General features: G+C 36.3%; 1 protein-coding gene across 1 annotated transcript in view; it reads right to left on the minus strand.

The window, feature by feature from the left end:
* Positions 1-3,616: 3,616 nt before the first annotated feature.
* MAP3K21 (mitogen-activated protein kinase kinase kinase 21) overlaps positions 3,617-17,337 on the minus strand; it is a gene marked incomplete at both ends in the record, with an annotated part of 40,946 nt that continues 27,225 nt past the window's right edge. The window contains 7 exons of the mRNA XM_082305551.1: positions 3,617-4,041; positions 5,121-5,906; positions 7,445-7,539; positions 8,586-8,736; positions 9,269-9,385; positions 12,056-12,178; positions 14,399-14,639. Of these exons, the coding sequence (XP_082161677.1) occupies positions 3,617-4,041; positions 5,121-5,906; positions 7,445-7,539; positions 8,586-8,736; positions 9,269-9,385; positions 12,056-12,178; positions 14,399-14,639 (1,938 nt within the window). The remainder of the gene's footprint in view (positions 4,042-5,120; positions 5,907-7,444; positions 7,540-8,585; positions 8,737-9,268; positions 9,386-12,055; positions 12,179-14,398; positions 14,640-17,337) is intronic.

The raw sequence follows: 17,337 nt of genomic DNA on the forward strand, positions 1-17,337 counted from the left end.
TATAACATTGTGTATAAAATATACTGCCTGTGCAGCTTGGTTTATAACCCAGGCTTGATACTGATGCTCACAGGCCATGTCAATATTTGTTATCTAGCCAGCCTCACTGAAAGCTCTATGCTTTATATGATTGGGCTTACAGCTTTGAGTTTCACTGCACTGCTAGACACTTTGCTGTATCTTGTCTGTTCCCACTGTGCAAACGGATGCTTCCTTCTCTCCTTACTGAAAGATGGGGTAGCGTGCCCATGGCATGATAGGGGAAGAGAAGAGGGAAGTTCACAAAAGAAGGCGTTAAAAAATATTACAAGGAAAATACTGGCTTCATTTGCCTAAAAAAAACCCCAACCAAACAAAAAACCAAAGTACCACCCCCCCCCAACCCCAAAAAACCAAAAAACTCTCCCCCTTAAACCCCACAACAGAAATATGTTACTCCTTACCTGTATTCTTGATGCTGAATCAGATGCAGAATTTATGTCCACTGTTCTACCTCCTCTAAGATAATCAGCCAACATTGTAAAAGCATCAAAAGACATATTATGGTCACATGAAAGAAAGAACAAGCTTATACCATAGGTTTCTGCCCACATCAATTGCAAGAAATTAATGGAACATTCATGTTACTGTACTGGATAATTAATCTTGAAGTAACAATTACATTCTAATGTTCCAAGAACAGGCTGGCCATAGTCTATAGTTCCTGGTTATTCACCAGAGAACTCCTTTGTACATGTTAAGAAAGCATTAAAATATACTTTTCAAGAAAATTCAGGTCACTTTGCAATACAGTAGCTACAAAACATTTATTTTTTAAATAAAAACATTTAAATCATCAGGTTTTGTAAAACAGCATGTCAAGTGTTTATCTTAATCTTTGTAGTGTAAGCACCTTCAGTTTTGTGCTAAAACAATCAACATAATTTATTATTTGGTCAGGCTATTAACCTACATTGAAATAAATATACTTTTAACCAAGACAGATCATTTAATGTATACCAGATTACCATACCTTTATAGAAAGTTTCTCTGGTGACAAGTGAAATACAGACTGTGAAACCATGATTGCAATACTTTTTTCTTTTTCTCTTTTTAATTTCAGTGAAGACTGGCCTGTAATTTTAAACTAGAAAAACAATGATAAAGCACTATGGACTATAGCTTCAAAAAAACTGCATCATGTAAGAGAAATATTTGAGATGGCTTACCTAAACTGACTCAGAATAAGAGGTGGAATACAAACTCCTAAATTTGTTACAACACACTGGGCTGGTCATATCGTAAAAGTCCCACTCTTACGGGAAATTATCCATTGAAGAGGAATAGAAATCTTTTTTTAATTACAAGAGAGATAAGCCACTGATAAGTGAAAACAACATGGCTCACAAAGGGCTTTTTATGCTGATACTATTGATTACAAAACATAGGGTGCAAAATTAAACATTTAAAATTTTATGAACCTTAAAAGTACAGAACAGAACTTAACAAGTCAAAATACTTCAGCACCTGAGATTTTCCTGTAGAAAGCCAAACAGAGGTACTTTCTTCAGAAACATGTAATACAATCAACTCCTTTTCTCTCAGTATTACATAGGAATAATTGATCAAGAAAGAGTTGAAATACACATAATGCTCCAAAATACTAATTAAGCCTGGAAGATAAATCTGCTATCAAGCTATACTTAAAATTCGATCCATGTGCATTACCTAATTGACTTTATTTTAGGAAAACATTTTGTATTAAAGCTGGAATAGACTTCATCTATTAAAGTGTTCTGATAAAATTAAAGTTTAAAGAAAAGACAAAGAACGGTATGCAACTTGAATCATGTTGACAAAGAACTAAAAATACTGAAATAGAAACAGGTTTGAACAAAATGTAATAACAATCTGCTATGCAAGCATTTAGTTTTACAGACAACTAGTGGTTATGTCTTTACTTTTGGCAAACTAATACTTTAAGGAAATCCTTTTCTATTTTCACTTTGAGAGCTGAGAAGTTGCATTTTCTGTGTTCTGCTTTGTGTGATTAAGACTTCATGATCTTCTATGTATAATTATCTGTCATCCTCAAGGTAGCCACTGTACTGCATACCAGTCTTAGAACAGAAACTTTCCTTTTTAATCCCTTGGTTTTGAAGCTTTAAGCAATTGTGCATTCTATTTAACAACTGAACTCCCAGATCCCGGAGCAAAGGAGAAGAAAACATTTAAAACAAAGGTCTCAACAAAACAGCGTTCTGATGGGAACACAGCAGTTTTATTCTAACATCTAATTTTATTTATGAAGACTATTCAGATGTCAAATGATATGCAAAATTAGGACTTCAAATACTGGAATACGAGGGATGTTCCTTTAATTCTAGAAATGCTTTCATCAAGGAAGGTATACTGTACATTTGGTTTTATTCAATCACTTACTTAGTGATAAAACTATCAGTGTTATCAAGGTTAAATGTTCCTCCCCCACAATTAACTACTTGGAATTTTCTGGAACCTTTCCATCACTGAAAACCAGTCAAGCATATATGTTTGTCCTTTTAATTCCTAAATATGAATACCTGGGCACTCATTAGTAACGTTAGGAAGAAAAGCTGCAGAGATTATACTGAAAGATTTAATATTAAATTATTACAGTTTTAAAATTTGAGTGCAGTAAAACGCAATGTTGGCTCACTTAAAACCAAAACCAATCATCCTTAAACCCCATCATCTTTCCTCAATACAAGGTGCAGCAGAGTTTAAAAAACAAGAAAGGGGGCAAACCCCTCCACCACAAACAAAAAATCCCAAACCAAGAATATTGTTTTCAGTGCAAACACTGTAGTCTTCAAAAGGTTAAGAGTACAAATATTTACGTTCCAGTGTATCCTTCCCTACAAGGAATGTTGCTTCACATTATGAAGTATGTCAAATACCTTTAATCCAATCGCAATACTAAAGTTTACCCTCTCAAATCAATATGGTGGCTGAAACCTAAGTGTTTATACAAGCAGTGTAACTTTCTGGAGAAACTAATGCACACAGTTCTCACAAAAACCAAGGGCGAAGACTGCAAATTCAGCTGCTGGTCCTTAACCAATTTCAGTATCAAATGCCAAAAAGTAACCAGCTACTTAATGAGGAGTGAACAGAGCCTCCTGCACCAGCACCTTAAACCCCCTGCCCCCCTCTCTAATTCTACAGGCCACAGAGGCAAGCTGCAGACAACCACTTCTCAGGCGAAACTCTTCTTGATGGAACACAACCTTACTGTATGTCATTCGTTTTTTAAATGTGCAAAAGTTGAATTTCTAGCAAAACCCCTCAAACCTAAAGAAAACTTCTGTGACGCTGAAGAGGGAGATGGGCATGTTATTTCAGTCATTCAAAACATGCTTATAAAGTTCACCTAGAATGCTATTTTGCAGCATTGTGCTTTTAGAGTTACTAGCTGGGATTCCAAGGAACATTTGAAAAAGGCACCTACTACACTTTCTTAATTAGCTGCCCATTTTAATAATTTTGGTACTATTTGTCACAGTACATCAGAAAACAGCAGCACAAAGCATTAGATGGACAAGAACTTTATATTTGTTCCCCTTTAAAAAGCAAACATTTTTAAAATGAAAGGCACTCACGACAGAAACTCTCTCTCCAGTTCATATATAGATGGCCGACAAGTTTTGCTCTTCATTCTACATAAAGGCACAGTACAGTCTCTGTTTTGACCTTCCACATCAATATCAAGTAATGAGGGCATGTGGCAGTTAGTTCTTTCCTCTGTATCTGGCAAGAAGTTAACATCTGGATCCACACTGCCCTCTAAATATTCAGAGTCTTTAGAGTTTGGTTTAATAACACGTGGAATAATTTGCCATGCATCAATTCTACTTCTTAGAGAAGAAGGTCGAGGCCTTGATATAATATTGACAGCGCTTTGCTTTTCAGTTGAAACACCACTGTGACTACTTCTTTGTTGAACGGACAGAGAGTGCAGAGTTCCGGTAACTGATAGAACTGGAGACGTGGAGACACCATGGGTTGAAGCAAATCCATTAGCTAGGAGAAAAGAAAGGCCAAACAAAAAAAGACAATTTAAACCATGTGACTTCTTGATTTCTTTGCCATTTGTAAAACTGGGTTGCCATAAACACTAGGGTTTTTTTTTCCACCAGAAAAATTAAGAGGATTGTACATTTGTGGGGAAACTCCTAAGAGGGGACCAGTAGTGCTCAGATAACATTTTTTGCATCTATACTCTCTGCTAGAGGACATAACAATTTATTTTTACATTTTACAAGAGAGATATAGAGATAAAGAATTAAGCACCCAGTAACTAGATTAATATTAATATTGGAATAAAGCCCCACAAATCTATCCAGTTACTATGAGTAATTATGTATGCATAGAGAACCATGACAAATATTACATTTAAGCCACTACAGAACACCAGTATTGAAATTTAGAACTTCTTTTCAAAAACTCATTAATCATGAACTTATCCATTTACATGGAAAACAGATTTAAAGACCCTTTTTTTTAAGCTTAAATTTTTACCAACAGCTTAACTTAAGGATTTGTGGAACAGGTGACATAACTTCTAGGTCAGGCAAGCAAATCAAAACTTACCAAATTTGTTTTTCTCAAAGTTAAACAACATACAGTACTAAAATGGTGCTCCATCACTCACCTATGCAGACTGTGAAACTATATTAAACAAGTGCACTCTCAGTCTCAGGAAGTCCACAACTACATAATGCATGCACCTGACACGGTCTGAGTTTATTTCAGCCATAATGTTAATATTGTACATTGAACAAAAAGCGGGTTCTTACAGACATGAAAAGACAAGGGAAACCTATTTTTGCCGTATGTGGGAAAAATAGATATTGCCTTAAAATGAACCATCTCTTCCCCTTAAATGTCCATACCCCCACTCCTAAGAGGATACTATTCCAAGCGCAGGTAGTTTATTCAGGGTTCAGACACAGGCTTACCCACATACGGTTATGGTGGCTCAGCTAACACATAACAGTGTAACAAAAATCTAAGCAACTCATTAGTGAATGGTTAGTTTCCCTACATTTCCTGTTTCTATACTTAAAAATCCCCTACATTTTAAGTTCTTAACTACCCACCTGTGGTCTGAAAATTGTTCCCATCTGATAAGGTTCGTCTGTGACCCAACACACTTAACTTTGTTGGGGAATCATTTGGCACATTTTGAGATTCTTGCTTCAGAAGAAGATTAAAAGGCTGATTTTTTAATCGTGTAGAAACTGTGTTAGGAGCCAGCTGTATCCTCTGTTCTCTCTTACTTTCAGAAGTTTCAGATGAAAAGTCATCAGTGGAACTACACGGACCACAGTCACCAAGCACAGTGCTTACAAATGCATCTTCACTGTCAGACTGAAGTAGGCATTTTGTGGAAATGGAGGGCATTGAGAGAAGATTCACAGTATTTGCAGCTGGATTTAGGGATGGAATACTTGTTTCCTCTTTCTTGGACTGCAGTCTTGTAGGGCTGGCACTCCTGCGAAACTTTGAAGCACGCTGAAATATTCCATCACGCTTCTTCTTCTCATCTTTAGGCAAGAGTTCATCTGGACCCTGCGATTTGTTCAGCTCTCTGATATCTAAGCCCAGGGCAACAGAGGCAAGGAGGACAGCACACCCATACAGCACTGAATCAGTCTTCTTTTTCTGCAGCGTCCTGCTCAGACTGTTTGTAGGTGTCATTTGAGGAGTACTATTTGTAGAACTAGCAGAAGTTCCTTCTTCAAAGCTCTCATGTTCTACTGTATTCTCTCCCTGATCATCTTTCCAAAGAGGTAGATTAATATAGGCCTGATTCGGCAACTTAATTGGCTTTGGTCTTCTACTGTCCAAACCTTCAGGGAGAAGTTTCTTATCAGTACAGACACCTATAAAACATGACAGTATACTTTTAAGATTGCAATTCAGCTATTTTGCTATTGCATGTCTGCATATGTACACCATTATTTCCTTTCACTTGCACAAGTATTAATCTTGAGGTATACTGTATGCCCCCTTTAGATGCAGTCAGAAGCTCAGAGACTCGTATTGTAAGATTCAGAAAAACATCCTAAGCCTAAACCTCTTCATGCTCTCTTGATAGTCTTTAAAATAGCAGAAGTACCATTTTGCTACAATTTCACCTTTTTAGCAACTCAAAAGCAAACTCTATTAGAAGCAACTTGTAGATCAATCTTCCTGAGTGTATAAGTTAACTGTAAACAAATTATGTTTTCCACATCTGAAAGACCTACCTGTATTTTAAGAGAGGCATAATGTGTCTCCCAACCTTTGCACACTCAACACAGTTGAAGAGCAGATATTGTCTTTGCATTTTCTGTGATATTTGAGGATTTGCAACACTTTGGTAGTGCTTTTCAAACAACACAGAAAATATTTCTGTGTATGGATTACAGTGAAGAAATTTACTATACACAAACTGCCAGATAAGATCTGGAACACATTCTTTACAACACTTTCAATTAAGCTGTGCTCCAAAATCCAGTGAGTTACTAGAAAATTTTCCAACTAATTCATTAGGCCATGGTGGTCTGGAGTAAAAAGTAAATTTGACATCTCTCACCTAATGACAAATAAAATGGAAGGTATAATTTGATTTACATGTGTTATTCTACTACAAACTATTGAATGCTACAGAATAAACACAGAAATATTTGAAATGCAAATATGTAAACTTGTATAGTCTTCCCTGTATGTAGGGGTTTAGCAATAAGCTAATAAATCTATAAAATTTCTATTTGTAAAGCCTTGATTTATACCCCTACCAGTATACACGAAGATGAAAATGCCTTTTTCCTAGCGGGGGGAAGCGGTGTCCAAGCAGCTTACCATTTCCTCTTCCAGCTGGCATAAATCTAGCCACTGGTATGGACACCAAGTTATATCACAGTTTTTCTCCCTGATACTGGTAACTTAATTTTCTCAGACAGAATAAGTCTGATTTAAAAAACAAGGAACTAATATCTGGCAGTACATCAGGGCTTACAGGTTTTTAAACAACTATGCAGAGCCCACTAACAATAAAAGTCATTAATGGTCATTTAAATGGCAAGACAATTACTGGTTTAGATATTTCCTTTTAAAAGAAGCTAAAAAGTGGTGACTGCAGACCTCATATACAAATCAGCCTGCAACTCAAAAATGTGGGGGGAAAAAAAAAATCTCTATGTGGTACTGCTCACACACCATATATCTTTTTTAACTGCTAATGCTGGATATGTAAAGATGTCCACAGTTGCATTTTTTTATAGGCAGGTTTTTTGCACAGGGAAATGAAATGTAGCATGACTACTCTTCTAATAATCTGCATAATCCTTGAGGAATTCAAGCAATACAATTTATAACACTGGAGGTAGACTTAATGCCGTTATATGGCAACTTCCACTTTTTCAAAAATAGCTCTTACCTTGGTCCACAAATAGTGAAGCTAAGGGAACACCCTTCTGATTTTTCATTAAAAGGGTTGACCAAGGGTTGCTGCCATCTGAAAGGGGTCTTATTCTGAAATTACAATAGTTATTTTGATATTATAGAGGATACCACGCTTATATACGCTTTGACAGAAAATTACTAAAACATCTTTCTTTTTTAACTATAAATGTACTACATAACTTGAAAACAGTAAAGCTTTCCAAAGGTAATAAAAAACGTATATAATAGCACAGAGTCATATGATTATAAATTGATACATGCCTTATACCAGGTATTCCTTGTAAGATGAAAATTGCAGGCCTAAAAAGAAAGCCAATGAAAAATTGGCCTTGACTACCTATTGAAGAACAAAAGTTGGTGAAAATCTGGACAACAGTTTCACTGTGTTAAAGAAATGATGTGAATATTGGAATTTTTTTAAACATAGTGACTTTAAAACAAACAAAAATATCATAAATCCAGTTTCAATAGATAGTGTGGAACCAACTACTGCCACAGGTAAATGAGTGGATGTCTCTACCAAGAGAAAAAAAAAGGCACTATAAATAATTACATATACTAGAAGAGACAAGGGAAAGGATCTGTTGCTTCAGAAAAACTGCTAATCTCCAGTTTTGAACAATCAGAAAACAATCTGAAAGTGAAGGCGTCCAACTGATTTTCAGAACCCTGTGTTTGACAGCATAAATGATGTTGCTGGTGTGAATTTTGCTTCATATATGCAAAGTCAGTCAGTCTTACTTAATCACACTGGAAGTGCTGACTGGGGGCCATGTTCCTCAAGTCAATCTGAGGAAGGGCATGAAAGATAGACAGGCCATGAATGTCTGGTATGCATTAGTAGTTCAGCATCCCAGTGTGTTTCAAGTCTCAAAAAACAGAGATAAAGGGTAATAGATAAGAGCCACTAAAACCTTAAGATAAGCAAGCATTTTATCCTCAAGTCTATGTGGGGGAGCTACTCATTAATGTAATTCCTAAATTAATTAAAAGGTATGACTGAGTTTTAGCTGTAACTAGGGACTGCAGAACTTCTCTCACTCACTACCTATGTTAGTGATTCAGCTACCAAGAACACTTAGTATTATCAAACAAACAAAATGTAGTAGACATACTTGTCCTTACAATCTGCACGATCCTTTGTTTGAACTGAACTTGGTCCCCATGTACAACCTCTCTTTTTAAAACTTCTCTTCACATCTTCAAACTCTTCTTGGTGATAAGTTGTGCTCCTTCCCCAAGTTCTATTGCTTTCATCTGAAGTTACTAGAGATTGGATTTAAAAAACACAAACAATAGTATTTCTAAAACCACAGTATTTTGACAGAACAGAATATTTTCTCCACTGCAAAACCATTTTGACAGTAACACAACGAGGAGTAGACAAAATCTGAGATTTTTTTTCTTTTACAAAAACCACCACTGCACTGATCCAAAAAGATAGGCAAGCAAGAAAAATAATTTATGAGCTGATGAGAGACCCAAATTAAAGATAAAGCAGCAAGACAATCATATTTTCCATGCTTCCTTTAACTGAGAACCTTATATTTAGGTAATTCAGACAAGTGAGTTAGACTGAGCACTTAAATTCCAATGAAGAAAACATATGCTTTGGAACAATTGGTATCAAACGAAACAGAATATTCCAATTGTGACAGCGATTAACATTTTCTTTCTCACTACATCAAAACAAATTATACTTTTGAAGTGTCTAACCTTCATTAAATGCTTAGTCTGTCACTGTCTCAACTGTTAAATTAAACAGAACCAGCACCTTTGAAACATAATGAAATCTTGCCTTTTTTCATAACCCCACTGGGAAGTTCATATTCACTTGTGATATCTACATCTTGCTGGTACACATATATACTGTTTCTTCGGCCATTAGCTGTGTGTGTATCTGTTTTGGGAATCACTGAGGAAAAATTAAGAGAATGTAGTAGACATCTTAGTCAAGCTGATTTCAGAAACAGAACTGTTTCCCTTATATTTTTATCTTTGGGTCATAAAGCCCAGATCTATAAAGGCACTAAGCATCTTTTGATAGAGGGTTTTTATTGTAGGGTTTAGGACCAGAGCCAGGCAAGTAGATTTTTGTATACGACTAACTAACTGGAAAAGTAACTTGCTATGAACTTAGCATGCTTACAGCTATGATGGAGAGACCTAAGAGAACAACAACTTAGCCAGTTATAACAGCATGATAAGTGAGGCGGCATTTACATGCCTGTGCCTCTGCCAGTCCTGCACTGCACAGCACTCTCCTCCTGCCTCACCGCACACCTTCTCGCCAGCACAGCTTCCCCGGTAGCACGGCACTCTACTTGCCTTCTTTACACTCCCATTTTCAACCACATTCCAGGACCTACGGAATATATATCTTACTTGTCTTCCTCCTTCCTTTAAAACATCTTTCAAAATCAGCTGAATTTGTTTTAATAACAAGATTTAAAATTAACTAGATTTTTATTTTAACTTAAAAAACTTTTAGATTCAGAAGCTAGTCTTGCTCATGACAAGTGAAGCAATCAAGTAACCAAATGGTTAGATATGCCTGTTCAAATTACCTGTATTTGAGCAAGTCTTCTTGAAACAAAGACACTTTGAAGTTAAATCAAGATAAAACATTATTGTGGGAAAGAGAATTTATTTTGCACAGGTGCAGATGGGTGTGGAAGCTGAATTGTTTCAGCTAGATACTCCTGAGAGATCTGATAAGCTTTTAGGTAAAGCCTAGGGATCCAAACTCGGAAACAGAAGAGTACTTCTTTCAAAGGAGAGCCTTTATGTTGTCCTGTATGTTCTAGTCCTACAAATACAAATGCCTGCTCAAATAATAAAAAAAAAAAAAAAAAAAAAAAAAGAAAGAAAAATCCCCAGTGGCACTTAGCACACATGCAAGGAATGGCACTGCTATAGCTTACACAAGGCTATGTATTTAAAAAAAAAAAAAACAAAACCGAACCTCAGGTTTTCAGAATCATGGCAATACCTGACACTTGCTTCATTTCCAAGCATTTCCATACAGAGCAAGGAGAAAATAAGACAGTCTTGTTTATGTGTAATTATGACATTTTACTAAGAAAAACCTTTCTTACCTTTCTGCAGTAAAAAAAATAACCAACCAAAAAATGCCACCACATGGTTTGAGGTTGGGAAACCATTATCAACACAGATACTGTGTCAGTTAACTTCTGAAAAAGACTTTATGTAATTTTCCTTCCATTTCAAATTTTCATTACAAAAAGTAAGACAGGGTTTGCCCACCTCTCTCCTTTATCCACAACATATGGCTAGTAATGGTCTTCACCCAGGGAACTGTATCAGTTACAGTTCAAACAAATAATAAAGTCACTGCCAGAAAAGACACCACTTCTCCTTTAGACATTAATAATGAAAAGTGTTTCAGAAGGCAGAGGTATTCCAAAGGAGATGAGAGATCTGGTTTCTATCCAAACTTTAAACAAATTTCAGGTTGAGGGGGGAAAAAAAAAAAATTAAACTAGCTACAGAACAGTATGCAGAAAAAAAAAAAAAAAACCCACATGCATTTTGATTTGTCCTCCTCCTTATTTACATCTGATAAAGTCAGATTCTGAAGTCATTTCCTTCAGAGGTGACTACCCTTGCAACAGAAGATAGTCACCATCCATAAGCAATCAGCTGGAACAGGTTCCACTGACTTCATATAGAGAGAGAAACTTGAGGCTTTTTCATCTCACATAGCATTCCACACTAAATATGGACAATTAAACAATCTACTTTGCATGATAGATCAGACAGTACAAATGCAAGCAATGAATCCTGTAGGAATTTTTTTTCTATCTGAACATGTCATTCCCAAACATAAATGCGGGAATGATCAGATATAAATATGATCAGTTTTCTTCCATATTCATGGTACCTCCACTAGATGAGCATGAACACACCTTCCCTTCTTGTCATCATTATACATGGAATAATGTAGGCCTACAAGCATACTCACAATTTTATTTTTGTTTCTTTCTCTTGTTTTCAAAAAACCTAAGGCAGACTTTCTTCTTTATTTTCTTCTGTTTTTGTATTTGCTTAAAGCTTGCTTCTCTTCCGACATGAGCAAGCTGGGCTGCTGGCTGATTCTTAGGCCTTTCCATCTCACATGACTCCCTTATTCTCTGAATCTTTCTTCCCCCCCCACCTTTTTTTGGATAGTCTATAACTCATTTCCTTTATCAACTCCAATACCTAATAAAAACTTGCTTTCCATCTTACATGGATTCTAAACATGATGCTTTACCTTTTGCCATTATAAATTTTGATTCTTCATTGTTTTATCCCAGTCAGTTTACAAATGAGTTCCTGAAGTTATTAAGGAAAGATATGATTTAAAGCATTCATAATCATTTTGAATTACTGAAAATTAGTTAGCATTTTACTAAGATTATCCCTCCCATCAAAAAACAAGTTGCAAATGTTAGAACAAGTTAAGGGACCTGGAAACCAGACAGAAATCTCTCTGGAATTTGATACTACTACCAGTGTTTCAGTGAACATATGGAACAGTCTCTATTGACCAAATGAACAAATAGAAATGGTGGAGACTTACACTGTATAGCTCGAAGACGAGGAATTATTGTGGGGCTACTTGATGGACTAGAGCTGTTACTGTTTAAACTCCTCCTCTTATCCAAATTGGGGGATGCCTGCACTGTTATTTTGTGCTGGAAATCTATAAGAACAAAACAAATCAGTTTCAATGTTCTAAACAAAAAAAAAAAATCTCCAGGAGATTATACTGCTGTACTTCTTAAAACAACTAAAGCTATATAATGAATTAGACTTGATAGTGTAAGAGATGTTCATATTAAAACCACTGATAAACTCTGACTCTTAATGTAACAATTTAGATATTGAGTCAAAGAGGCAGGATTTCACACCTTCACAGACACTATATGATAGGTTTGCAACAAAAAGCAGGTGGGTCCAAGCAGACCCAAAACTGAGACACATGCACATCACAAGCTGTTATTCAATCTTGTTGGTTGTCACAGAGGGAAAGAAAAATCTCAATATTTCATCTCATTCATGGCAATCAGATTTGCCTTATTTTTTTTAACATGTAATTCATACATGACAAAAAACAGCATTAACAAAGAAGTCACATCTATCAACATGTCAGAAAAACAAGACACCAAACTACAGAATTACAAATATTTATAGCAATGTAATAAAAAAAAGAACAACGACAAATAATGGCAAGTAGGAAAAATTTTATGAAATAAAATTTGACAATATGCCCCTCTCTGATCCCCACCATCAGTGCAATTAGACTGTATGCTGTTCTTACAACTGAACTGTCTCAAGGACAAGTTCATCTGGATGACTCTTGACAACAAAGAGTTAAGTGGTATTCCGAGTAAAACTATTTATTTTATCACTTTTTCAAGTTAAATATGAGCAGAGCTGGAAACAAAGGACCAAATAAGCCTGGAGAAGAGAAGGCTCTGGGGAGAGCTTATAGCAGCCTTCCAGTCCTGAAGGGAGCCTACAAGAAAGCTGGAGAGAGACTTTTTACAAGGGCCTGTAGTGATAGGACAAGGGGTAATGGCTTTAAACTGAAAGAGGGTAGATGTAGGTTAGATCTAAGGAAGAAATTCTTCACTGTGAGGGTGGTGAGGCACTGGAACAGGTTGCCCAGAGAAGTTGTGGATGCCCCTCCCTGGAAGTGTTCAAGGCCAGGTTGGATGGGGCTTTGAGCAACCTGGGCTAGTGGAAGGTGCTTCTGCCCATGGCAGAGGGGTTGGAACCAGGTGATCTTTAAGGTCCCTTCCAACCCAGCCCATTCTATGAAATATTTAGTTTAAGCTTGTGATCCAATCTAACACGCTTGTCTGGGAGGCTGTAGTGTGATTTATTTTATTTACTGTTATTATTATTTGTAAAGTAAGGAAAAATAAGCTTATTTCACTAGTGCTGAAACAGTACTCTAAATTTTACTGCCCTCCTTGTCTCTTTCCAGCTACCAGACAGCTATGATTTGCTCAGACCTGTGTTAGTGTGGCATTACGTTCCTACTACATTAGTAATGAACTGACAGACTTGACCTGGAAGCCACTGAAAGGAAGCCCATCAACACCAGGATGCTGCTACCACTTTTGAAGGCTTTCCAACCGTTGATGTAACCTTGAGTTTCCGTAGTGCCATCTCGTGGCAACACTACAAAGGCACCACCAAACCAGTCCCTGACACTAAAAAAACCCAGCTCTCTACAAACACACCTCCTTTGCAAAGGGGGCATTTTAATGTGTTCATGGGTAAATTAAATGCTCTAACATTCAAATTATACCACATTTGTATTCTGAAATAATATCTTCTGTTGCTATTACAGTGTTTTCTTGTAAGAAGTAAGGCACCGAATATTGTAACTGCTGTGTTGTATTTTGCGTCTGCAATAAGCATGCCATTTGGACCTACCACACCTGTACCTCCAGCCTTTATGAAGTGCTGTTTTTCTACTACGTATTTGCAAGTTCAGGGCAAACAGCACTAATATTTGGTCATGTTAGAAAGCTCTGGGATGTGATAAAAAGGTACTTTTCTATCTGCGCAAAAAGAACGATAGCAAAAATCTAAACTTCAAACCAGTCTTAAATAATTTGTCTCCCATGCTACTAACCCTTCCCTCCAGACACAACGGACTTCTAGCTGAATCAGGTGAAAGACTCTTCCAGCTGAAGTGAGGACTACTCCATAAGATTAAGATATGTGAAAGTTGTTTCATTGCGGGGGGGGAAGCCATACAATTCTTACTATATCCTTTTGCCCTATTAGGGTAGAAGGATCTGGCACTGAATTAAAATAGTAGCCAATACTGAAAACATTAACCATGGAACTGAAGCTTGCATATTTAATCGTAACACATATTGTGAACTTTAAAAAAATTGCAAACCTGAAGGCAAACTAATTCTGTGTCCATCTTTAAGTTTTAATCGGCTTCTTTTAAATTTGCCCTTCCTCTTCTTTACATTGGGTTTCTCTTGATTTAACTGGAATATCATGATATTCAGCTCACGCTCCAGTACATCGATCTCACGTTCTGCTAACTGTTGCTCACGGCGCTTAAGTAATTCTTCTTGAGATTTTTGCTGAAGAGCTGCTCTTGTCAACTCCTCTTCCCGTGATCGAAGCTCCTGAAGATAAGATTCACACAAGTGAAACTAAGTCATAATGTGAAGGTTGTATTAAAGGATATATAAAGTGCACAGTAGGTTGTATTTCCTTATCTACTCTCACGATGAACTATATACATTTAACATGCACAGACGACCTTCTGACAGTCCTCCATTCTGCTTAAGCCAAGATTCTGTATCCGGATGCAATCAAGCATTATACAGATTTCCTTTTACCATTTAACTTGAGTCGCTTTACCTAAAGTAGGTAAGCACTGGCAATGGGGACAACACATCCAATCAAAGATTATCAGCTTACAGCCTAGAAGAAAATGTGCTCAAAGTACTTCACATCAGAGACTTTCATAGCATGAGGGCTGCTCTTAGATAGCTCCTATGCACTAACATAAAGTCAATGACCTGACGAATACACAAATGAATGCCTTTAGCTTAAATTTTCTAACCTTTCCTGTTTTTCAGCCATGTATTAAGTAGTGCTTTTCTATCTAGAAAAGCAATCTGTATTACACTGAATGAGGATTAGTGTAATAGGATAAACCAAGTCATAAGACAGAAGACAGCTGTTTCTTAATTAAAATCTAGCAGGTATCTGTATAACATCAAACAGCTACTAACCACTGAATTACACCACAAAGACTCTCCAGCCAGCAATCCCATCGAACAGTTGTTATTCTTTTTTATTTTGGAGAAGCTTTAGTGAGGAAGCTAGTTAATTTTTCAGGGTGAATGAATCTCCAAGGCTAAACAGCTGTAAACCTACAATCTTAAAATTATCTTAACCTTCCGCTTCCAAAATCTGTTAAAATATATCTGAAATTTAAGTACACCTCCCTTCATAGTATGGGGCATATTATACCCGAAACAGACTTAGCCAGAAGTGTTGCAGTCAGTACTGCTAATAAAAGAGACTACAGGAAAAGGAGAAGCTACAACGTAACTGATACTGTATGTTTCTCAGTACATAATTTTTTTTGTTTTTACATATCTGTGTAAATTTTACCTGGATAGAAATTGAAATTCAATTCAAAATAGAAAACCAGCATTTGAAATTAAGCTATGCTAAAAGTGCTGGATATTTAAGAATCTTATTCTTATTTAAAGTTAATTCATGTTGTTACTATACAATCTTATAATTGTGGTGTTGGGGGGCATTGGTTTTTGGTTTTGTTTTGGTTGTTTTTTTGGTTTTGTGTGGGTTTTTGTTTTGTTTTGTTTTTTTTCCCCCCAAAGCAGACTGCCTACTTCTGCTTATCAGTACCCGGCAATGTTGTATGCCAGCACAATTCCTTCTCGCATACAGTGAAAGCAAAAAAATAAACTTTCTGCTCTTATTAACTCCTGCTTTGTCTTGAATAAATTAGTTGCCGAACTATACTACTTTGCTGTTTTCAAATGAGGGGAAAAAACCCTCTCTGTTCTTGCCAAAAAGACTAGAGATGTCAAAAGATAGGTTAGCACTGAAGCAAACTCGTTCAGTGAGAAGTATCGGTTCCTCAGCAGGACACTTGTTTTTTCTTCACAACTATAGCATACATACACTGCTTATCATTGCTTTCAAATTTAGTTGAAATGATTGACGAATTTCATATGGTTTGCTAATTTTGAGTGAGCTTGTTTCAACACAATTTTTTTTTTTCCCAATCACCTTTGCTTAACATAGACAGTTTCACAAAAAAGAAATTCAAAGGAGCCTGTCTTCATGCCAGCAAGTAAGGTTTTGGATTTTGTTTTTGGTTTTGTTTTTTAAGATATTTAATCACTTAATTTAGAGATTGCTGCAAATTCTCACTTTCCTCCTCCTCCCATTCAGTCAAGACTGGACAACCTAAAACAAGAGTTGGAAGCAGAAGCTGCATGTATTCAAATTTGGAATAAAGGTATTTTACAGTTTAAATAGAAAATATGTTTATTACTGTATTAATACTGTAATAAAGATGTATTAGGAGACACTCTTGATTATCTGTCTCTTGTTGTCCTCAAATCCAGGTTCCATAAAGCTCAGTAACCAGGCCAAAATTGAGGGCCCATATTGAAAAGGTAGACAGTCTAGAAAAAGTAATAGTGTTTCCTCACTGAGAGATTAAGTATTTACTCTTTTCCAAATAAACTAATTAAAAACAGACTTAGTGCAATTAGTTATGCAATGTTTTTACACCACTCTACAATTAAAACACCCATTGTAAGGAAGCTAGGAAAGAATTCTATATTTAAGTTGCTCAAGAATGCTTGTCAAAAGATCGTGATCTTCTCTTGGAGTGGGCGACACCATTGCTCATTTACAGCAAGCCCTTGAGGAAATTCCTCCAGCTACAGAAGTTCCTCTTTTACAGGGCATGAGACTCCATGCAGGGTTTTCTTGTTTGTTTTATTATTATAATATAAATACTTCATAGATATTACTTTCTCCCTAGTACTTCTCAGTAAAATTGATAATATGCCAAATTAAATAAGCCTGCACATATGAAAACCTTGTCTAAGTCAAATTTATGGGCTTTCATTCTTAAACAGCTTTACCTAATTAGGGCAGATGCCTTTGGAGATGCATTTACTTTGGCATATAAGAAATAAATTTCCTTTTATCTTTTCCGCTCCCTAATTAAGCTCAACTCACTTCTACACCAAAATAGGATTCTTCTCCCAAAGCTTTGTACCGACTTATTTAATCCTAAACTTGATTTAGTCAGCTTTTTCTTCAATA

This window comes from Platalea leucorodia, assembly GCF_965183815.1.
Source record: "Platalea leucorodia genome assembly, chromosome: 3".
NCBI classification, from domain to species: Eukaryota; Metazoa; Chordata; class Aves; order Pelecaniformes; family Threskiornithidae; genus Platalea; species Platalea leucorodia.